A 24,272-nucleotide genomic window follows, 5' to 3' on the forward strand; every position below is an offset into this window, starting at 1 on the left:
TTCTATAAGTATTACTTTGGTTTTTGCTTCCATGAGCTGGCTGTTTGTGTGCCCTCACCACTTGCTAGACAGCGCAATACTTGGCAAGCTGCTGCGTCACATGACTGCTATATGACCATTTTGACAAGTTTCTTCCCTTACACTTCGAAGCTTTGGAACTTTCAACTCCCTTATGTCTCCCCCAGTAACTATGACCTGATAACCTGGCACATTTTCAAAGACACGATTTTTCACTTCCTCCAAAATTCGTAAATACTATCCCTTGTCTTTTCCTTTACCCTTTTTCGTAACCCTCTTTATATTTCAATTAAGGCCCGACCTTGATGTGGACGTTTGTCAATGACTGAAGCCTCCAACGTAAAAAAAAAAAAAAAATATATGGTTTAACAGCGTAGCTATCATGGCGAGTCAACTTTTACGGCCCGAGATCATGACTTGGTCTACTGATGTGGTCCCCAGGGAGTCGAGAAAGGTTGTGGAACCTTGTTCTAGATCTACCCTTGTGTGGCTCTTAGGGATTCCTCCCTTCCCTCCCTTAGGGATTCCTCCAGTGTTCCTCCAGCTTACCATCAAAGGTATTAAGGATTCTACAACCTCATCCTTCATATGAGTTAGCTTTCATTCACGTGGGACAGAAGACAGCAGAGGAGAGAGAGATGTCGGACGTGAAAACTCAGAAACTACACTCCGAGATGGCGCCTCAGGAGTCATTTTCTCCCCGGGTTCCTTACCCTGTCCTACCTTTACCTCCTGCTCACACAGAAAATATCAAATTTCAGTGATCACCTTAGATTGGCGGCTGCGATGTGCGAGCTCTGAGCGGCTGGAAGGGTGACGTCATACGGGGTGGCGATCCGCTCGAATAACGAGCTTGCGGCTGTGTTCATGACAGGTGCCTCCCTCCCCGGGTTCATGAGGTTTGGATAGGTCCTCCTCCCCGTATATTCCCAGGCAATCGACCTCATTCCTGTGGGACACTGACTGACAGAAGAAAAATTTTCCAATACGAAAAATTTCGTTTTTTGTTTCCTCTCTTTGCTTCCTCCAGATGAGGAATGTTCAGTCTATTTAGTAAATTCTTGAATGCCAGCCTGAAAAATAAACTGTAATATTCTGTTGTGATGTACGGTGTTTGTGGTAGTACACAAACACATATGCCAGACCATGGGCGAAATACAGAACGTTTAGAGAAATAGAAACAGAAATAATGGGATTGAAAGGTGGAAAAAACTGGCTTTTGAAGAAAAAAAGGGATATTATCTGTTATGAAAGATATGTGAAGAGTAAAGAATTCTAAAGCTTAGTCGTGTCGAGAAAGAAACAGACGTCGCAGTGATCCAGCACTGAGTTGTCAACGGCCATAGTAATCATATGACATGATGTTCTGCCGAGAATTACATGGTCTAGACACCTAGTGGTGGAGGCATACAATCAGCCATTCCTCAGGAGCAGACACCGAAGGAATACTTTCATGAGAGAGAGAGAGAGAGAGAGAGAGAGAGAGAGAGAGAGAGAGAGAGAGAGAGAGAGTCTACAGTGCAGCACAGGGAAAGTTGGTCAAGTGTTATTAGACTGGGAGAGATCATAAGACATAGATAGAATATAGAGCAAAGAGGGAAGCTACCAAGATGATTCTCGGACTAGGGAAACAAATCGTGCGAGAGATCTACAGAAGACTTTTACTTATTTAGCTCAGAAAAGAGGTTAAGACTTGGTATGACAGAGATACTCAGAACCGCTATCATACGACTAGACATTCTTTAACAATACAGACATTTAAGGTTAGATTAGTCTCATATCACTTTTATTGGATAGAAACTTTTAAACAAACGATTTGCTTCAAATGAAGCAGAATACATGTTTCCACAGGATTAACTTATGGAATAATTGATTAATTACAGTAAATGTAAACAACACCGTAAAAGTGTTGAAGAAAAAGCTTGACAAAGAATACGTTTCAAGTCCACAACTGACATTATTTTCGCCTTCTTAAAGTTTATAGCCATTTCTGCTTGTCATTTATTTGCTTTTATACTCTTTGCTCTTAAGCTCTGTGTTTCTCTCTTGTTTTTACAAACAGCTTCACAAGGACGCAAAGATTTGTTGTCGCTGTTTTTTTTTTTTTTTTGTTTTGACATTGTTTGATTGCTTTAGACTTTATTGTACCAACTTTTAGACTTTCTTCTACCAGGTTGGTTATGTAGAGAGAGAGAACCACCCTACATATGAGAGCAATCCTTCATACAAAGACTCTTCAGTCGTCTTTATAATCGAAGCAAATGGCACTCGTCAGGGTGGTGTTTCCTATAGTTTTTGTGGGGAGACCATCCATACGAAGACTTGTTAGAGTACTTCCTCACACACAACCACCATCCACTTTCTAAAAACAGGGTTTTTTTCTTCCTCTTCCTATAACGTTCCTACTTCTATCCGGTCTATAAGTACCTAAGGGACTCAAATTTTTTCTACATTTGTTTCTTAATCTTTCATCTGAGAGACCCAGGATAGGGACATGTTTTTGCCGGTGTCATGTCGGTTTACAGCCTCTTGCAGACAGAGTCAGCCATTTGTGTTATATAGGATTTCTAGATGTTATTTTGGTGCTAAGAATGACAAAACTTTCAAAAGAAGTGGGAAAGCTATGTGGAGTTCTATAAAGATGAACAGATGGAGATTATTTTAGTAGGCTACATCTCGTTCACGAGTAAAGTCTTGTTCAATTCCAGGTAAAGAGAGACAGAACTAACGAGACGAGACGAGACGAGACGAGACGAGACGTATATATTGGGCACATAACGACAGAGCTCATTTGTGTGTATTTGGATGTAAGACAATGAAACATATGACGTCTTCGCTTCAGATCCCTTGTTTCTTTGTCGTAAGGATTCTTTCAACGTGGAATGTTTTTATTTGCTACCTGATTACCTTCTCCAGAAGTTTTCAGAACACGTTTGTTAAGGACACATGTCTGTAGTTCAGTGCAATTTCGCCGTTGCGTTTCTTCATTATAGGTACACCGTGTGGTTTCTTTTGCTGTATTGGTAAAGAATTCATCAAGTTAGCTCTCAAGTAGTTGTCGGTTTGCATGCCCAGGGCTTTATTACATTCATTTAGTACTTAGGTCGAAATATCACCTGTTCCATTGGCCTTGAGTGAGTCTCTTTCCTCGTAAGTGCCTTCATTGCCTGCCTTTGGTTATCATTGCTCTTAAAAATATCACATCCATTCCTGTTTCCGATCCACTAAAATGATCGCATTCTAAGACTTAGCATCCAGTTCTTTCCTCTGATCTTCATCTGTGTTGGAAACTCTGCCCTCTATACCTCTAACATAAATCTCTCATTGTTTTGTCTGTTCATGTTTGTCGAGTCGATCTTTTTCTCCTCTTTATCATTCCCTTCTTCCTGGTACCCACCTGCCGTCTCCTCTATCGTTGCATTTACGAAATATAAAGCTGTTAACCTTTTACTCTTTGGAATGTGGAATTCGTATGTGCTTCTAAAGCCGTTTTCCAGTTCATCGAGTTCGTTTTTATGTATATTCTGCTTGCTGCTGCAGCCTATCTTTTTCACTCAAATGTTCCATTTCGAGAAACATATTGGTCGTTTTTCCCGAAGCGGACGTCCATAAAGGATGATTTTGATTTCCAGGCAATTTCCAGATCGAGTGTTGACGGAATATCATTGCATCTAACTCTCGTGTGTTTAGCGATATGTTGTACGTGCACAGTACGTTTTCTTGCGAACTCTCTCGTAACTTAGGTCGCGCTGAGTCTTCGCCTCTGAGTAGATCTCAACTTACCTCTGTATTTAATGTCCAGAGCTCTGGTAACTCCTCTACTAAGTCCCTAACTTTGGTAACTCCTCTACTAAGTCTCTAGTTTTGGTAACTTCCTCTTCTGCAATGCACTGGAAATTCTGACGTTCCCTGTATATTCAAAACCACACTGTCGTTGTTCTCTAGTGCGTCTAACGCTTGTAGATTATTTACAGTCAGTGCGGTGTGGCAGACTTTGTCACAGTTCTCTCCTACATGAATTGACTGGTTGGTCTATTGCCAGCTGTTGCCTTTAAGAATTTGCGAGGCTTTCTAACTAGAAGAGCTCTCTAGACCCTTCCCATATGTCTTTTCTTTTTTCCTTTTCAAGTGTATCCGTCAGGAAGAAACTACGTGCGAGTTTTATTTTCTTATGAATTTCAGTCTTGATGCTTGTAATGTCTGGTCGGTTTTACATGCAACATCTTTGAAGTTCAGATCCCTTTCATCGTCCTCCAGCCTATCCTCACTTGAATTCTTTAATATCTTCCTTTTTGTCACTAAACTTTCCTTGTCCTGTATACTGACGCTTTCTCTCTCTCTCTCTCTCTCTCTCTCTCTCTCTCTCTCTCTCTCTCTCTCTCTCTCTCTCTCTCTCTCTCTCTCTCTCTCTCTCTCTCTCTCTCTCTCTCTCTCTCTCTCCCCCCAAAGGATGATCCGCCAGATTCCCTCAACTTCTTCCCTCAGTCTTTTGTTTTTTTATAAATATTCCACGGAAACTCTCAGATGGCCTTAATGCCTCTGCGTTGTTTTCCATGAGAGTTGATGAGTCTGCATACATTTTTTGTTCACTGATGTATTCATCAGTTCATCATACTCAGTCTACCTCTGGGATTATTTTCTTTATTTCAGAGTCGCAAGAAATTCCCGTATCATTTTCTCTTAAGAGTCTCACAGTCTCTGTCCTCAGTGTGTTTTTCCGATGAACCAAATACCAAGACTGCCTCACTAGCTGCCTGTGCCTTGCAGCCTCTCCAGAAATGTTTCTCCCCAAGTTCTAAAGACTCGCTTCTTAATGCTTCGAATCTCGTCTTATATTATGTATCTTTACACACCACAAATTCGTCTATAACTTTTATAATTTATTTCTGACACAACTTTTTCCGTTTTCACACCCTGATTCTGTGAACTTCAGCAGTTGCTGTTTAGTTTCATTTTCTCTTCTCCTTGACATCCTGCTACCTCCAGGTCTTTCTATGAGTAACTGTGTTATTTGTGTATTAATTATCTACATGCAATTACTTACATAGTACTAAACTCTCATAGCCCCATTTCTTTAGCTCACTTTACTGTCCAGAAACGTTTTATTTATCTGTATACTGTCAGCACTCAATTGTAACAGCTAGGTAGGTAGCTTGTTTCATTCATCCATCATTCTGTCAACCCAGAAATACTTCTGACATCTTTTCTAACGTGTTTTTACCTTAGTTTCTCGTTATGGCTTCACCCTCTCGTCTTCTTGCCAATCTCAAGGAATTCTAGAATCTCACGTCATATCCATTTGAAACTTGAAAATATGATTGTCTCTCTCTCTCTTCCTCTCATCTGGTGTTGGCAAATTTATAGCCGCTAACACGCCTCGTGACTCACCCGCTAACACGCCTCGTGACTCACCACCACTATTTCAGGTATTAACCTTGTTGTCTTGCGTAGCACCAACATCTAAGTATTAGTTTTTTCCTCTCCTCCCGAGGTGTATATTCCCATCTCAAGATAAATTCCGGCCGTCTTTTAAAATGGAAATTCTTATCACCAGTGAAGCTATCGCAGATATTCATGAAATCACGAGTGTTTTAGAATGCGGGTGTTTCACAGCGTGAGTATGCTTGGGAGCGACTTAGCGCATGGGGTAGATGGGTGCAGATGTCAAGAGAACGTGGGTTAGTGTAGGAGGTGAGTGTATGAGGTGGATATGTGAGTGAGGATAGCGATGAGTGTAGATGTTAGACTGACTCCACCACATTCAGGTTACATTGCCCTCAGCCCCTCTGTAATGTGTTACTGTAACTTTCTGTATGTTCCCCCAGCCTCCACCACATTCAGGTTACATTGCCCTCAGCCCCTCTGTAATGTGTTACTGTAACTTTCTGTATGTTCCCCCAGCCTCCACCACATTCAGGTTACATTGCCCTCAGCCCCTCTGTAATGTGTTACTGTAACTTTCTGTATGTTCCCCCAGCCTCCAGGATGGTGACCCACTCATTTACTGATCTACTTTCCCCCTATCCAATCACCTGGTAGTATAAATAATGGTCCTCCTTTCACCGCCAGCTACCTGTGTGGAGACCTGGTGTACGTGATGCTCTTCCCTCAGCTGACCCTGGCAGTGCACGCTCCTGATAAGGTCAACGTCTATGGCTCCATCACTGCCTACGTCTTGGGCTTCATCCTCAGGATCCTGGGTAAGTCTACCTGCCACATAGCAGTACAGACACACAACCTCCACCGGGAAGTCCACACTCCACTTCCTCTTGTTCTCTCTCTCTCTCTCTCTCTCTCTCTCTCTCTCTCTCTCTCTCTCTCTCTCTCTCTCTCTCTCTCTCTCTCTCTCTCAGTCTCTCTCTCTCTCTCTCTCTAACACACACACATATACACATACACAGAAAATGTTGTAAACTTCACAAAGAAGTTATAGGAACATGGTTTTTCTTGACTTCAGATATATGGGGACGGATGAGAAAACTGGAAGAATAGCTTGATTAAAAGATATATATCAGAAAGCCGAGGAACTTCGAGATATGAAGTGGAGAATATACAGGCAGCACTCCAGCCAGCCAGCTTGTGCGAGGCGTAAGAAACCAAAGAACGAGAAAGACAGGATAAGGAAGGAGGAACAGATAAGAATTTGAGAAGAGTATTGTGGAAAAGGCAAGATAGAATCCAAAACTTTACCATGAATACTTTAAACATCTTTACAGTCAAGAAGCAGGTAATTAGGCAAAGGGGTTCAAAAGGAAGAAGTGAAAAGGATGATGTAAAAATATCTGAAGATCTGAATAACAAGCTGGAAAATATTTTCACAGCGGAAGACACTCTCGTCCCAACGTTAGTCAGACAGACAGGGTGGGAAGGTTTTATGGAACGTTGAGACATCAGGAAATTACATGAATCGTGTACTAAAGAGTGTTGACACATCCAAGGCTAATGGTCCTGATGAAATTTCCCCGTATGTGCTGAATGTGTGCGTGTAGGCAGATACAGTGGATGGAACCTCTTGAAATACTCTTTAAGAAGCCACTGGAGAAAGGCAATGTGCTGAGGGAGCGGACAGGGATAGACGTCTCGCCTTTTTATAAGAAGGGAGAACAGGAAGGTATCAATACGAATATTATCTTGAAGGAAATAAGCTGCTGAAATTTGTGTGTAAGGGGGAATAGGGAGTTGACATTGTGCCTAACTTGTCGCCAGAACCCCTATCTTAGGAGAACTGTAAATGAGACAAACTGCCTACTAGCAAATGTTAAAATCTCGGCCCAATCCGTAAATAAGGACAGTTTGCAGACTGTCCACATCCTGTGTGAAGCCAAGTTTGGTCAACGCACTTTAAAGAATCAAGAAGAACTCGTAGAGAAGGTGCAGAAGAGGGCAACAAATATGGTCCCACAATGAAGGAAGATGTTACACTCAGAAGTTAGAGGCGATGAATTTGACCATCCTGGAGGAGAGAAGAGTAAGAGGTGACTTAATCAGGACCTTTTCAGGTTCTAAACAAGTTTGTTGATATCAGAAATGAAGTTTAATCTTCTTTTTTTTCGAAAGATACGAAGATAGAACAACCAGATACCAAAATGTGAAGTTAGACAATAAACTTGACAGCAAAGATGTAGATAAGTACTTTAATAGTATGGTGTAAGAGTAGTGGACTGAACGGAATTAACTGAATAAGTAACTTTTAAAAGTTTTCTGGGACCTGAGAGTGTTCGAGATGGGGCCCCTCTCATGTGTAGAACTATCTTTTCATGCTATATATATATATATATATATATATATATATATATATATATATATATATATATATATATATACATTGATCACATATACGCTCGCATGAATGTATGCACATTTAGATTGGTGTGTTTGTTTATGTACACGCACAAAGGAGTAAAGGCATGGTACGTATATACAAGGTTAAGAGACAGGTGTTTAAAACTCACTCCCCGTGACACAAACGGTGAGGACGAGTGAAGAATTCTCTGACTATACTGAACTGATCGGTTACTACAGTACACATCCGCAGGCAGCAGGCTCGCATTTTCACACACGCACGCAGACACAGTGTAAGGCAACAAAGACTGGCCTGAACTAGAGCAACTGCAGTGGATTTACTCGCGCTGAAACACCGAGTTTTCGAATCTATTTGATATCTTTTTTGTAACCGAGACTGCAAGGGCAACTGAGGCCCAAATCAACGCCGTCCCATTGCCAGGTACCCATTTTATCGACCAACCCCTTAGGGGTGGATGAACAACTGGGTGGTTGAACAACTGGGTTGACAGTGGACCGACTGCCGTAACCAGGATTCGAACTTGTGCTGTCGACCCTGCGCGGCCCATGAATGCGTCACGGTCCGCGACGCTAACCGCTACACCACGGGAGTCCACATTAGTTTCTGAATCACTTGACTAGAATTAGGACACTAAGAGATTCTGATTCTCTTTGATTCGTTCTTGGAGACTGAGTATCTGAATAGATTTGGTTCTTACTAGAGCACAGGTTCTGAATCGAATTGATACGTACTGTAACACTGTCTGAATCGAGTCGACACTTACTGGAACACTAAAAGATACTAAAACGATTTAACTCTATCGTTATTGCCCAGTTCTTTCAAAGGGAAATGTTATAATTTAGATTCATCAGTAAAATAAGCGAAGAAGTACTTTTCAAGTAATGGATACACATGTGAAGCAAGATGAGTACAAGAACAACCAATCTGAAGGAAATCCAGAGAAGAATAAAGATTTCGGGAAAGTAAAGTCAAGGTGCGTGACTCTACCAGTGGAAAAAAAGGCAATGATCCCTTCCTCGTAATGTTCTAATTGAAGATCACACACACACCATGGTGGATAGTGGCAACACCGGACTACACACACACACACACACACACACACACACACACACACACACACACACAGCCACCTTCGGCGATCATCCTGGAGGAGGAGGAACACATGAGCTCATGTAGCAGTGGACGCACTAGACTTTAGCCGGATGAACTGGACATTTCAGGAACGTCATTACTTACTCTTGAGTACTATGTAACCTGAGGGAGGAGCTGATCAGTTCCTGGTAGCAGATACCTGACCTTTACCCGAGGGATATCTTATCTAGGAGTACACCTGCCTCGAAGCCTAGGATTAGAAAACGGGAAAAAATAAAAGAAAATCACAACACAGAGTGGAATGGACAAGAAGGGCATTTAGCCGAGTCACTTGAAAGACGAGATACTTAAAGTGGATCCGATTATTTCAGGATCCGATAGTCTATAGTCTGATTCCTCAGTGGATTGTGGTTCTTGGCGTCCTCAGACCACATTTTATGGAATTTACTTGTCAGACACAGATGGAATGGAGTTCACATAACAGAAGATGAGACACGAGTTTGCTCTTTATTTCTCATTCCTTAGTGACACGAAAACATCCTATTTTTGCCGCGTGGAATGGCGCATTTATAATGGTGTTAGTACAGTCACAGAGATATTTCTTTTTCTTTCATCGGTTCTTCACCATAGAAGTAACCTGAGCATGTTTAAGATACAAGGTCAGCATATACTTTTTCTGACTTGTAAGTGTGGTAATGATCGTCATTATATTGTTACAGCTGCCTACAGAGTATGAAACCATATGACAGTCACACGGTACCACGCGAGTGGTAATTACCTCTGCCCACACACACCTGGCCCTGAGTGGACGACACTCTAGATGTCTCAAAACATCGACTAAAAACTAGATAAAGAGAATTCTCAAATTTGCATTAGTGTCTTGGGTAACTAACTGCTAATCTTAATGTCAGAAAATGGAATTTTTTGTCGGTGTAATCAAGTGGTGGACAGTGACCTGAGCGTACACTTCTGTAGAACCATGTGAAGTGAGGGGACGGATCGTCCCATGGGTATTTGCGAATGATATGTTTCCATGGACGTCAGAGGTTAAGACGCTGGTGTCATAGGCTCTAGGTTATACCGCCTGGCTACCGTACAGTTCTTGGAATGTTAATGGCGATACTCAGAAAGGGGCATAGAAAGTGTCTCGTTATGTTAATAACTAACGTTTTGTCAGACTTGATTACAGCCAGCTTTCTGGCACTAAAAACAATGTCTATTTATCTTTTTCAGCGTGACTTCATATCCGTATTAATGAGAGTTGCTAGTGTTCCAACGTGGTGGTAACTCTGTATTGAGTTAAGTTAGAGACTAGTTAAGGTGGTATTCGGGTTACTGGTGTATTGCATTTACACGTCTAACTGTTGTCGAAGTGATGTTCCTGGTTTTCCACGACACTGTTGCTACAGTCCGTCATCAGGTTACCAACGTCTCGCCTCTCCATAGCTAGGTACAGTTACGAAAGATAAAGAAATAGAAGCATGAACAGATAGACATAGGAAAATACGACCCTGTAATAGTAAACAAAGGAACGTAACTCCGAAACATGAAACGGAAAGTCTTGTGTCAAACAGCAGGTGTCAGGCGTCGGTGTAGGTGTCAGGCTCAGGGTAGGTGTCAGGTATCATGTAATGGGTGTCAGGCATCGAAGAACAAGTACTGGATGTAAACCGTAAAGTGTTAGTCCTCATAAATCGGGTCAAACAGAAAGTGTCAGATGTCAGCTTAAATGTGTCGAACATCAAGTGTCAGATGTTAACTAATAGCACTAAGACGTTAGAGAGCAAGTGTATCATATATATCAAATGGAAATTCTATGCGTCAGGCACTAGGGCTGTCCAGCGTCCATCAGTATTGGGCACGGGACACTGAATACGAAGCTGGAGGCGCCAACGGCTCAGTAGCAGTCGCCTGGTGCTGCGCGCCACGTCTTACAGATGGGGAGTCTGTGCTCAGCGTCAGGTGCTGAACGCCAGATGTGTGGCATCGAAATGACAGTCAGGAGGCATGAAGCTGCGCGCTGCTAACTAAATTTTGCAAGTTGTCCATTAGATGCTAAATTATAGTCGTCAGATGGCATATATTGGGCATTAGAAACCAAGCTTTGGCCATAATTTTGGGAATATAATTCCAAATATTTGGGATGCGATAGCACCACAAGAAGGACGGCAAATATTAAAGAACAGGCGTCAAATATCGCACGAAAACGAGAGGGGTTTCGATTTCTATCATCACTCATCCTTCTTACAAGTTTTCTTAAAATAATCATAACATAACCCGACCTGTGACCTGGAGTCTTGCCGCCTTGCGCTATCACTTTAGCTCGTTACCAAAGTCAGCCCGAGCTAAGCAAATGTAGATTGAATGAAGGCACTCTCTTCTCCCGCTCCCATGAAACCCCTACGTCACGACCACTCATACAAGCACTAGTCTCACTCCCATGGACCTCCCACTTATGTTGAATTCAATGAAAATGTTAGCAGACATCCTTCATGACCGCCTGAGTAGATCACAGAGTCATATGAACAAGCTGGGTTATTTACTCACAAGCGGATATGACCACTCCTTAAGACAAGAGAGTTCGTCTCAATTTACATTTTTTCCCACAAAATCCGTAACTTCGCTTCTTTGACACTTTGATGCTAAAAGCATGCTAAAGATATCTCCTAAAATACTTAAAATCATGCCTAAAAATGCGGAATCAACCCCGTAAGTAACAAACTCTCTCTACACAATATACGAAATCCCACTCGGTGAAAATAGCCACCAAACTTCTTAAGCAGACTGTTCCTGGTATGTATAACTTGCAGCTTTGGAACTCAGGCGACCAAACATAATCTCGACAACAATGCCTTTGAAAAGTAACCATTGAGAGGAATATTTAATGTGATTTCATCATTTACAAATAAAGATGACTTAAGAAGTACAGAATTCAGTTCCCCCTCACAGTAACACTGTGTGAGTCATCGACTGCTCGTACTGTACGAAGAGGGAGTTGTACACTCGTGGGGCTCCGCTGGTGTGAGTACACCAGACATGCTCAGTACAGTAGACCCTGAGGAGGAGAATGCAATTGCCTAAGAGCCTTATGCCAGATGAGAGAAGTCAGCGTTTAAAACTCTTACCATCTCATAGTCTCATCCACTCTCGTACTCTCCTGAGTCGCTCCCAGGCTCAAGACAATCAACGATTGTCGTCTCCAACCCAGAAATATACTAAGCCTCAGGACTGAAATTCCCCCTCGGTATTGCCAGACTGTGACGTCTTCATAACAGAAAGGTTTGTTTCGTTCGGGGTCACTTGAGGCCAAACAACAGATCTACGGAGGATATAGAAAAGATAAACAAGTTTCATCTCTCGGTGTACCACATGTAGATAGCAAAATGTTATAGGAAATTAACGAAGAAATGTTATATTTCCTGTAAAGTGATGAAATTAGTATCTTACGATGAGGAGGGGCTACATCCGTCGTATTTTGAAGCGTAGATTGTCATCCTTGTGTCAGATTACGTCCCTTACTTTAGAATATATTCTTATCCCTGTTTCTCGTCCCAGTACTCCCCTCCCTCTTTCCGTTTCCCCGTTCCCCTCCGTGACAGTCGCCTTCCATCTCATTTTCGGCCGTTCCATTTGACAGTGACAGTTGTCACATCTGTCACATCATACCTCTCAATATGTGACAGCTGTGTATCAAATTTAGATTCCTATGCGATCCTGAAACCTTTTAAGAGTATAACAGCAGCGGATGAACATCAGTTAGCAAGATGCAAAACTGCATCGAGAACAAATACTGGGTAAGACCTGGGCTGGAAGTGAGATTAATACTCAGTCAAATCGAGATGAGTCGCATGGCTTGCGTCAGCAAGCAATGCGACAGGAGGGAGAGAGAGAGAGAGAGAGAGAGAGAGAGAGAGAGAGAGAGAGAGAGAGAGAGAGAGAGAGAGAGAAAAGAGAGAGAGAGAGAGAAGAGAGAGAGAGAGAGAGAGAGAGAGAGAGAGAGAGAGAGAGAGAGAGAGAGAGAGAGAGAGAGAGACTAACCCAGCAGTTACAGTGTATGTTGTGAGAATGGCATGTCCTCTCGAGGGCTATGCACGAGTAGACAGGATGAAAGAGACAAATGTTGCTGGTTCGAGCAGCCGTCCAACGGGGCAATTTGAATTTCCCAGGATGCTATGTAATACCGCAGCTTGCCTGATCCTGCAGACTACGGCACAACAAGATACTTGCTGTACCACACTGTGATACAGACAATGAACGGCCCATCCACTCATGCACATATATATACATAAGCACCCATACACGCACATATACATACACAGCCATATACATATATACCCATGTATATATTCACACTCGCTTGCCTTCATCCATTCTCGGCGCCACCCCGCCCCTTAGGAAACAGCCTCGCAACCCCCTGCGTCAGTGAGAGTAACCCCAGGCCCCACAGACCTCTCCATGGTTTACCCCAAACGTTTCATATGCCCTAATTCTGTCCATTGACAGCACGTCGACCCTAGTATACCACATCGTCCCAGTTCACTCTATTTCGTGCACGTCTTTCAATCCAGCCTTTCACTTCCAATTTGGTCCCCCGTTCTCCTTGTTCCCTACACTTTTAACACATATATCTTTTTGTCAACCGTTCCTCACTCATTCTCGCCATATGCCCAAACCATTTCAACACACCCTCTTCTACTCTCTCAACCACACATTTTCCATTTCCACAATTATCTCTTACCCTCTCATTACTCACTCAGTCGAACCATCTCACATTACATGCTGTACTCGCATATCATTTCTAACACATCCACCCTCCTCAGTACAGCCCTATCTATAGCCCATGTCTCGCAACCATATAACATTGTGGGAACTACTATTCTTTCAAACTTACCCATTTTTGCTCTCCGAGATAACGTTCTCTCCTTCCACACATTCTTCATCGCTTCCATAACCTTAGCCCCCATCCCCACCCTTTCGCTTCCATGGTTTCAGTCACTGCCATGTCCACTCCCACATATCTAAAACACATCACTTCCTCCAGTTTTTTCTCATTGAAACCTACAACCCAACCAACTTCAACCCTGTTGAACCTAGAAAAAAAAAACTTGCTTTTATTCACATTTAACTTTCAACTTTCTCCTTTCACGCACCTCCAAGCTCATTCGCCAACTTTTGCATTTTCTCACTCTAATCAGCCACCAGCACTGTATCAACGGCCAGACAACTGACTCCCTTTCCAGGCCCTCTCATCCCCAACAGACTGCATACTCGCACATCCCTGCCACGGACCAACGTCAACTTAGAATCATTCACTCTCCTCTCTTCCTACTCGTACACACGCTTTACACCCTTGGTTAAAACTTCTCACTGCCCCTAGCAGCTTACTTCCTACACCATATATTCTTAAGACCTTCACAAAGCATCTCTATCAATCTTATCATATTTCTTCTCCAGATCCATAAATGCCACATGCAAATCCATCTGTTTTTCTAAAGATTTCTCACACATTCTTTAAAGCAGACACCTGATCTAGACATCCTCTCCCATTTCTGAAACCACACTTGTTCCTCCCCAGACTGAAGCTTTGTAAATGCCTTCACCGTCTCAGTCAATACCTTCCCATTCATCTTACCAGGTATACTCAACAAACATATACCTCTGTAGTTTGAACACTCGCCTTTATCCCCCTTGATTTTATGCAATGGCACTATACATACATTCCATCATTCCTCGTGCACCTCACCATGATATATCTATTAACATTACCAACCAATCAACAACACGTCTCCCCCTTTCCTAATAAATTTAGCAGTATTACCATCTACTCCAGCCGCCTTGCCGTATTTCATCTCATGCAAAGCTTTCACCACCTCTCCTCTTTTCACCAAACCATTCTCCACGACTCTCTCACTTTGCGCACCACGCCGACCTAAACACCCTACATCTACCACACTATCATCAAACACATTCAACAGTCCTTCAAAATACTCTCTCCCTCTCACTTTATCAGTACCTCATATCACTTTCCGTTTCGCTCCCTTCACCGATGTTCCCATTCCTTCTCTTGTCTTTTGCACATTATTGACCTCCTTTTTATTCTCCCTAAGATTTATTGATGTTCTCATCTCAACTCTCACTGGCCTTCTTTTCACCCCCTGCGCCTTTCTCTTGACCTCCTGGCGCTTTTTCTTATAATCTCCTAATCATTTGCATTCTCTCATTGTAGGTACTGTCCAAATACCTCTCTTTCCTCTTTCATTGGCAACTTTACTTCTTCATCCCACCACCTTCTTTAATGTGCCCACCTTTCAGCTTTCTCATATCATATGCATCTCTTACACATGTTATCACCGGTTTCCCTAAATACCTCCCATTTCTCACCCACACCCATCGCTTCATTTATTTTCACCTATGCTCGACATCGAACGGCCCGGAAACATGTCGTGGTCAGCAGCGCTAAATGCTACACTGCTAAGGTCTATGACATATTCCCAGACTGTTCGTAGAAATCATGAGCTGTTTCAGCGTATGAACTCTGCGTATTACCTAGTGCGGTAAACTTGTTGAGTCTCTTCAACATTTGTGTCTCGCCAGAGTATACAGATGAGCATGCTTATCATGCAGTGCAGCAGCTGCTACTACGAAGAGAACACTCGTTAGGCTGCTCAACATAGCTGTAGCTGTGAGCTCACAGAAGTGTTGTAGCGTCGTATAGCAAACCACAGTAAAGGTGTTGTGTTTTGGCAGACTACATTAAGGTGTTTTGATAATACAGCAGTCTGCAGTGAGGTGTTAAAGTTCACAGTAAAGTGTTGTAGTGTCTTATTAAATCACATTAAGTGATATGATGTTGTACAAAGCCCTCGTAAGGTGTTGGGATGTTGTTCATAGCCCTCGTAAGGTGTTGTGATGTTGCAGCAGGCTGCATTTAGGTATTGTAATGTTGCAGGCAAGCCATAGTAAAGTGTTGTGGTGTTACAGTCCTCTACAGTAAGGTACTATGATATAGCTGCAGACCACATTGTGCTGTAATGTTGCAGCGGACCACACTGTACTGTGATAGTTCAACAGGCCATAGGAAGTTGCTGTAATTATGCAGCAGTAAGACATTGCAATGTTAAAGCAGGTTGCAATAAAGTGCAAGAGACAACCTAGTCCCATCCTCCTCCTTGCAATTCAACGTGACATCATTACTCACAGTCTCCTCACAGTGTACCTTGACGTCATTACTTACAATCTCCTCACAGTTTGCTTTGACGTCATTACTCACAATGCATGTAGAGCCTTAATGGAACAAGCAATTGTGCGACGCTATTAAACAGTAACTCCCCTAAACAAACAACGATATATTTCTAACAAGGCTTTGTTTCCCGCTGAGGTTTTTCACTATAAATAATTTTATTCTTTGTTCCCGTGAATAGAGAAATGACTGTTATCAAGATTTAGAAAATCCTTAACGAATACAGGGACGTTTGGTATTTCACAAACACTATAAACATAGGATAAAAAGAATCAATATTTACTCATCTATTGATGATTTGTTTAGGGAAAAGAATTATCTACACATTTATTGATGACATATCTGTGGGACGAGAGTTATCTTCACAGTGATTCATTATATTGATTATGTGAGCTAAGAGGGCACGAGCAACTAAGGCCTTAATCAGGGCCATTTCATTTGCGATATATATATATATATATATATATATATATATATATATATATATATATATATATATATATATATATATATATATATATTTTCCCTAGCTTGAGCCAGGCTCCCATGTTATCACCCAACCCCCATGGATGGATTTACAGCTGGGTTGACTTTGGACCTACGGCCGTAACCAGGATTCGAACCTGGGCTGTCCGTGAATGTTTCACGGTCAGGAGCGCTAACCGTTACACGATGGAAGCTACTTATCTATGGGATAATAGTTATGCACGAGCCTCAAGGCCTAAGCTTTAGCGATATCTTGAAGGGTGTCATGACAATGTGATGATGTGTGCAGGATGTATGTGAGACATGACCTTTGTTACAGGTGGCGAGAAGGTGCTTGGTCTTCCACCAGTCATCCAGTACCCATACTTCAGGGATGGTGTCCAGTACTTCCCCTTCAGGTAGGTCCTCAACATCTTGAAATCTTGGTGTGAGCCAAGTAGACCAGGTGAGGCGTATCTCTCTCTCTCTCTCTCTCTCTCTCTCTCTCTCTCTCTCTCTCTCTCTCTCTCTCTCTCTCTCTCTCTCTCTCAATATGTTATATTTAAACAATGTTACATATAGCTGTAATGATCATACTGAAATGTATATAAACACAATGTGTGAATATCTAAAAATGATCAGCCAGGCCAACATAGTGTATAAACGAGCGGCTTTGAAATTCAGCTAACAATTTCACGTTTGAGAGCTGCCTATGAATAGATTAGATTAACTATAGATAAACCAAAATGGTATTCAACAGTACAGAGAAAATATACAAAATCAAAAGTTTGAGTAAAAGAAAAAAATAATCACATTGGAAAGAACTTGTACAAAAGCGTTGATACATTAGCAATTCTTATTAAAGATGATGAAGAGACTACACTGATAGTGTTGCGAATATGGAGGCAAATTGGAGGTAAGAAAACTGCTAATGTGAACAGTCTCAAGAAGCTGGTATAGATCCAGAGAAGCAAGAAGTCATATAGACATACTCTGTGCTGTGTTCATACTGCAAATTGAACATTTTTTTCCTAACTTGTGTGTGAAACGTGGAATGTGGTAATAAAGTAGACTGGGATGCATCACCAGATTTGATATGGAGACAATGGATTGAGAAGATATAACTCGAAATGAAAAAGAATATAAGGACGGTGTTTGTCAAATCTATGCATAGTTTGCAGATTAGGCGAGGAGAGCGATAAAGATGTAGATGAAAAGAACGAAGCTATTATAGGACAGGAAGTGCTAGTGAAACCTTAGAGTTGAATTGATGAATACTGGCAACAGAGCTGGTGAGAATATGGAAGAGACAAATGAGTAAAACCGCAGTTGATAGCGACAGAAGTAATGATGTTAACACAGGCAGTCTAGAAAATGGACATGATCAAGAGAAATGTGGAGAAAATGTGATTGTTTCAAATGAAAGACAAAATGTGACTGCGTCAAATGAGACAAAATGTATGATTTCTTCAAATGAAAGAAAAAATGTGTGTTTGCATCAAATGAAAGATAAAATGTGAGTGCGTCAAATAAAAGACAAAATGTGACTGATCCGAAAGTGGTGTATGAGAGGGGATCATGAGAAGGCAGTCGAAGATGATAGAAAAAGCGAAGAAAATGAAGAGACAGATATGAGGAAATACGTTTTTACATACATACGTGCAGATCTAAGCACTTTGATGATCGCGAGTATAATCACCCGAGAGTGTGCATTCGAGCACTCTTGTTTGGATCTGTGGATGCGAGAGGATCGGCAGAATAAGGAAGAATGAGGATTTGCTCACTCGGAAATTTGCTTCAGACTTGACAGAAATCACACGCGCTCCTGGGGAGAAGGACACATACACCTACACCTCCGACCTTACTCCACACAGACATCTGTAGTCCTAACTCACTCCACTGAGGAAGACACTCGTGTCGCAACGTCTGCATTCAGCTATACCTCTGGCTTGTTGTATCCGTTTCTTCCTCTACTCCACTGTTATACGAATTACCAGAAGTTTAAGAAAACTGGGACATGTACATAGAATAATGCAGTAACAGTGGATAATTGCACAGAATATTAGAACCAGATTAACAACAATGGAATTGCAGAAAGAAGGAAGAGAATGAATTAACAGAAACACTGTGATAGACATAGAAGACGACCCGAGCTGAGGTGGTAATCGTATCGTGAAAAACAATTGCCAAAGACAGGAATACTGGTTTGACCACTGCTTAGAAAACGGATGGAGAAAAATGGGAATGGTTGGAAACGCATCACTAAACCAAACAATAAATGCCGGAGCATTGTACAGAAATTGTACATCAGCCTGAAGCAGAAGAGCCAGAGTGGAATGGTGTTATGAACCAGTATTGGAAATAATATGGAAAATATAGAACTTGTAATGAGACGGAGGTAATGAGGACCGGATCGAAAATTGGCCAGAATACGCCCGCTGCTGAAGTACAACGAAACAGTGGAATCCTCTTTTCATTGGAGAACCAAATGAAAATAATCATGGCGGATGTGGGAATGGAACGGCATTGAAAAAACTCTCAACATGATTGAAATAACCAAGGAGCTTTGGTTGGAGAATCGGGAATACTCTTACTTCTGAATGTGAAATTCAACAACCCACACTGAGAACACAGTTCAAAAACAGAAGACAAAAAAAAGGTAGAGTGAATCCTTGGAAGATGAGTAGATGATGTCTGCAATGTCTGAGAAGTGAGAACTCCGCAAATCATGGTAAAGTATGTCAGTGAACACACAAGGGACAACGATACAATCCAGATTAACGTTAGAGAAACGAGGCTTAAAGAGAGAGTGAGAGATGAAGCAAACATGAATCACTCTGAACCACTTTGGGCTAATGGAACCAAACTCGAACAAAGCTGCGTACAAAATATGCAAGAAGGAAAACAGACAATGAAGATGAGCCACAATAGATATGAATCAATTCCACTGAACAGTCTAGCCATAAGCACAATAGATTTTAGTACCATACAAGCCGCCACTAAAAAAAAAATATATGAAATAAATGATTTTAAAAGAAATATTAACAAAACATGAAGAAACGCTGGAGCCATTAGTGAAACCAGATCCAGTAATGATAAAGACGAGTGACTCTGATATCCGTTTTCCTGAATGGCAGGAAAAGAGGATTAGATTCTGGATCAGCAGAAGAAAACGACCATTTCCAAAGGCTGATAAATCGTTACGAGTCGTTCATCCTTGTGCCAATCAACCACTCTCCGACGAGAGGAAACAGTAGGTTAGCTCCTGGTCTTTACAAATGACATGACACTCTCTTCAGATAAAGAAAAAGGGAATAATACTTGACAAATCGGTAAGGAGAGCGATCAATTAAAGGAATTCTAGATGTAAATTGGAACGAAACCTTTAAAGGCAACAACCCCACAACAAACATTCTATGAGAAAATAAGACAAACTATAACCAGGCTGATACCAAACGAAAGATATCAAGAGACATAGAGAAAAGGCTAACAGCGAGAGAAGCCGTTATCAATGAAGTTGTTGGTTAAATGAACAACGCAGATACGGAACTGGTGAAATCTCATGAAAGACAACAGAAAGTACTAGGGTACCTGGCTCGGGCTAGGGTATAGGTACATCCATGGCTTTAATGAGATGACCTCCATAAGGGCATTCAGTTGCCCGTGCCGTCTCGGCTAGCTTAGAGAAAAAATACAAAGCATGGTTGCTGAGAAGCATGAAACCGCCTCATCTGGTTAAGTCCCTCAAAAGTCTCCAACCCTTTCACCCGCCCACCCATTCAGCCCAAGAAACCCACTAGGCTCACCCACTGATACACATGAGCAAAGCAAGAAGACAAGAAATCAGAGATTGGACCATTTGGAGAAAAGTATGGAAAGTATCTTAGGGAAAAATCATGAAGTTAATAATGAAGATCAGTAATGAGATCGAAATGCACGTGGAAATTAATCATGTTTAACCAACAATATGACAAAGAAATCATAGATATTGAGGCATGGATGATGATATAACCGAAGCGATCGATCGGTTCAGAGATAACTCAGCTCCAGGACCACATGTACTTCCAGCCACATTCCTCAAGAACAAAGAAGGGCAGTTGCAAAACCAGTGATGTTTTTGGTGAGGCAAAATCTAGACGAAAGCAGGATTGCAGACATTTAGAAAACCGGATATGTAAAAAAACAATACACGAAGGAGGATCTACTAGGCTAATACCTAAGCAGTATAGGATGATTACCTCGACTTCGCATTTAATATGTCTTAGAAAGAAGGATAAAACGACGCATATCAGAACATATCTGTGAAGAATACCTAAATAAACAAAGACCAACATGGATTTCAAACCAAGATAAAGTACGCAGATCTGATCATTAGCTCATTTGCAATAAACAGGTTCGAGAGACTTCAAAAGCACTTCACGAGTATAATCGAAGGGATGAGACATATAAGCTACCAAGAGAGGCTGGGAGAACCAGAGCAATACACCATAGATACAGGAAGAGAATCTACGCGTGGCAACACATTGAAGGTATAAAGGAAGGTGTGCTGACCCTGACAGCCTCTCAACAGGGAAGATAAATTGTCACTGAGTGGGTAAGATTGCCTTGGGACATACCAGCGACCAGGGGCTCAGGGAGGTATATTACCACTATAACCTGCCTGAGTATTAGAAAAGTTCTGAGGCGGCTGCACAGTGAGGCAGCACTTCGGTGTACATCAAATTTCACTCTTTTGGCCCAGGTAGCTGTCTTTCCTTTCTGCCTCGCTCGCGTTAGGACGCCTGGCTTTCAGTCGACAAACATACAATCTCTCTCTCTCTCTCTCTCTCTCTCTCTCTCTCTCTCTCTCTCTCTCTCTCTCTCTCTCTCTCTCTCTCTCTCTTTCTCTCTCTCATTCATAACAGTTTAACAACACGTAAATCGCAGGTCTCGTTCTTCGTAAATATATTTTTCAGCAGTGAGTGGTACGCCCTAGCCCTGTCTTTTGGCAAAATTTCGTTTTATAAAGTTGGTAATCTCTCTCTCTCTCTCTCTCTCTCTCTCTCTCTCTCTGAGAGAATGAGAAAGTTAACGTGAGAGAAAAAAGTCTTAAAGCTTATGAACAATGTAATCTCTCTCTCTCTCTCTCTCTCTCTCTCTCTCTCTCTCTCTCTCTCTCTCTGAGAGAATGAGAAAGTTAACGTGAGAGAAAAAAGTCTTAAAGCTTATGAACAATGTAATCTCTCTCTCTCTCTCTCTCTCTCTCTCTCTCTCTCTCTCTCTCTCTCTGAGAGAATGAGAAAGTTAACGTGAGAGAAAAAAGTCTTAAAGCTTATGAACAATGTGATTTCTCTCTCTCTCTCTCTCTCTCTCTCTCTCTCTCTCTCTCTCTCTCACCAGTGCCGTAACACAAGCTGCGTGACAGCCATGCTGGACCACCATTACCACTGGTGGCGAGCGTCACATGACGTCAGTAACCCCCCCATTGTGATCATCCCACCCCCTTACAACAGGACCCTGGCCATGTTGGTGACGCTGGTGACCCTCCTGCTGGTGTCGTGGATCGTAAAGACCCTTCACAGGCGAGGGCTCTTCCCTGACGTCCTGATGGCATTCGACGACGAGACGACGGCGATAACCCCGATCGAAGTGAAGAAGGAGAACGGCGGCCACGACAACCCTGCCTTGGATGTGGCGGGCAACGGCGCCGCCCCTCGGCCGACCTTGGAACGTCATGAGATGACGGAGTTCTAGGAGGCCCAGCAGGTCACATGGACCCGCCAGTTACAACCTGTCTTAGGGCAGGCATCTCCTGTGGAAATATAGCCTTAAGAAATTGAGTCTATCTCTGTTAACATATGTTTTTATGATTTCAAGATTTTATTCACTTTCTCAACTTCATTTGAAATGCACAAATGTACAAATACCAATCAAGTAGTTCATACGTTTTGATGATTTGATAAAAAGAAACTAACCAATCAGGGATGGTTTGGGAGAAATGTAGTGCGATAAGACATATAGATTGTGCTCAGATATCTGTAAGTCATTACGTAACAAAGACACAGAGCATAAACCAAGAATTATTTTTCATTGCCATTATGCCTGTGATGTGTTGTCATAGAGAGATGCTTAAGAGCCACAATAGGTGTGAATAGCCTCAGCCTCAGCCCAGTGTGGTAGTAGTATGTAACAAAGATGATGTTTTAAACAGGGAAAATGAACACATTGAGGTATTGTATGGTATCCGCAGCTATTCCCCACATTCCTTTTGTTTGTCTTACCGTATGACAGGTTTCTGGAGGTGCTTACGATCATTTTTCCAGGACTTCCTGAACCTCTTTTTCTCTTCCTGAAGGATATCCGATGCCTTCTAAGGTTATCAAGAAGCGTTTATAAGTTCTTATGAAACTTGTGAAATATGGATAACAGTTTAGATTATATTGACAAATACAAGTGTAGTTATTCTTTACTGTTTCTGTCCTGTTGTAACTCATTTCTCTCATGCAGTACGCCAGGACTTTGCTTATCAATGAGACTCAAAATACAGCCAGTTATGTAGAAACTGTATAGTTTGGGTTGTGTTTGGCTGTGACAGAAGACGGGGCGTTAGAGAGGCAAACCCTCCATGTTCTTCGGTTGTGCACTTGGGTCGTGTGGAGATTTAAGTTGTAAATTGATCATAGAACTGTTGCAACACCAGCCAAGTCGTGTACTTCTGGATCTTTAGCCAACATAGTTCCTACACTTTTCAAATGCCCAGAAGAGTCAGCAACGAAGCTGGAGGTACTACGAGAGATGATTTAGATTATCCAGAACGAGTCATTTTCCAGAGAAAGATAATTAACCTTCCCAGCCACGGGTGTGTTCTAGGCATCCTGGGGTACCAAAGTGACCTCTGGAAGAAGATGAATTTCTTCATATGCACCGGAGGACGGAGCAGTGATACCAAGTGTGTTCACCTTGCACTGTTACCGTCATTTCTGGTCATGGTGTCATTGGCGAGGGAGACTGCTCTTCCCCGACCAGCTGCTGCACTGTGGTGGAGCGATGATGCAGGTATACACTGGCACCATAGGACAAGATGTTTCAGATAGATACTAGGAATATTTTTTTTCAATTCTGCCCGTGTAATTTGCAGTAGCTTTTAATACAGCATTTTATCATTTGTATTATAATCTCTGATATTTTTATGGTAGGTTGGATGTTTCATTTTTCCAAGTAATTCCTGTGTGGAAAGATGTGAAACGCGTATGTAAAATTCAATAAATATTTTGAGAGTAATTATGCGTTTCATTTGAGATCAAAGTAGAACAACGTTCGTCTCAGTATGCATACAGATGAGGTACTTAGCGAGGAAAGAATAATTTGTAAAGGAAAATTTCGGAATACAATGAAGATTTATCCAGTGGAATGGACGGTGTCTACAGACTATGAGTGTGTGTGTGTGTAGTGGCAGACCCATGGTGGGTGTTGAGTCAGACAGTCTGTGAATGGAGTGGTCAGACAGCGGCAACCCATCAGTAAGTGTGGTGACAAACTGCATAGAATTAGATAACATAGGCTGAGCCACACGACTCTCTGTGGCTCAGCATCTACAACTACAGCCCCTCATTTTACACCCGTCAGCACACTGAGGGACATCTTCTATTGAGGGTTTTCACGGGTTGTCTTTAC

General features: G+C 42.0%; 1 protein-coding gene across 1 annotated transcript in view; it reads left to right on the forward strand.

The window, feature by feature from the left end:
• LOC139756497 (high-affinity choline transporter 1-like) overlaps positions 1-23,879 on the forward strand; it is a 1,116,821-nt gene extending 1,092,942 nt beyond the window's left edge. The window contains exons 12-14 of the mRNA XM_071675940.1: positions 6,088-6,218; positions 16,960-17,038; positions 22,112-23,879. Coding sequence (XP_071532041.1) covers positions 6,088-6,218; positions 16,960-17,038; positions 22,112-22,352 — 451 coding nt within the window. The 3' untranslated portion in view covers positions 22,353-23,879. The remainder of the gene's footprint in view (positions 1-6,087; positions 6,219-16,959; positions 17,039-22,111) is intronic.
• Positions 23,880-24,272: the final 393 nt, after the last annotated feature.

The sequence above is a fragment of the Panulirus ornatus genome, chromosome 22, assembly GCF_036320965.1.
Source record: "Panulirus ornatus isolate Po-2019 chromosome 22, ASM3632096v1, whole genome shotgun sequence".
Taxonomy (NCBI): Eukaryota; Metazoa; Arthropoda; class Malacostraca; order Decapoda; family Palinuridae; genus Panulirus; species Panulirus ornatus.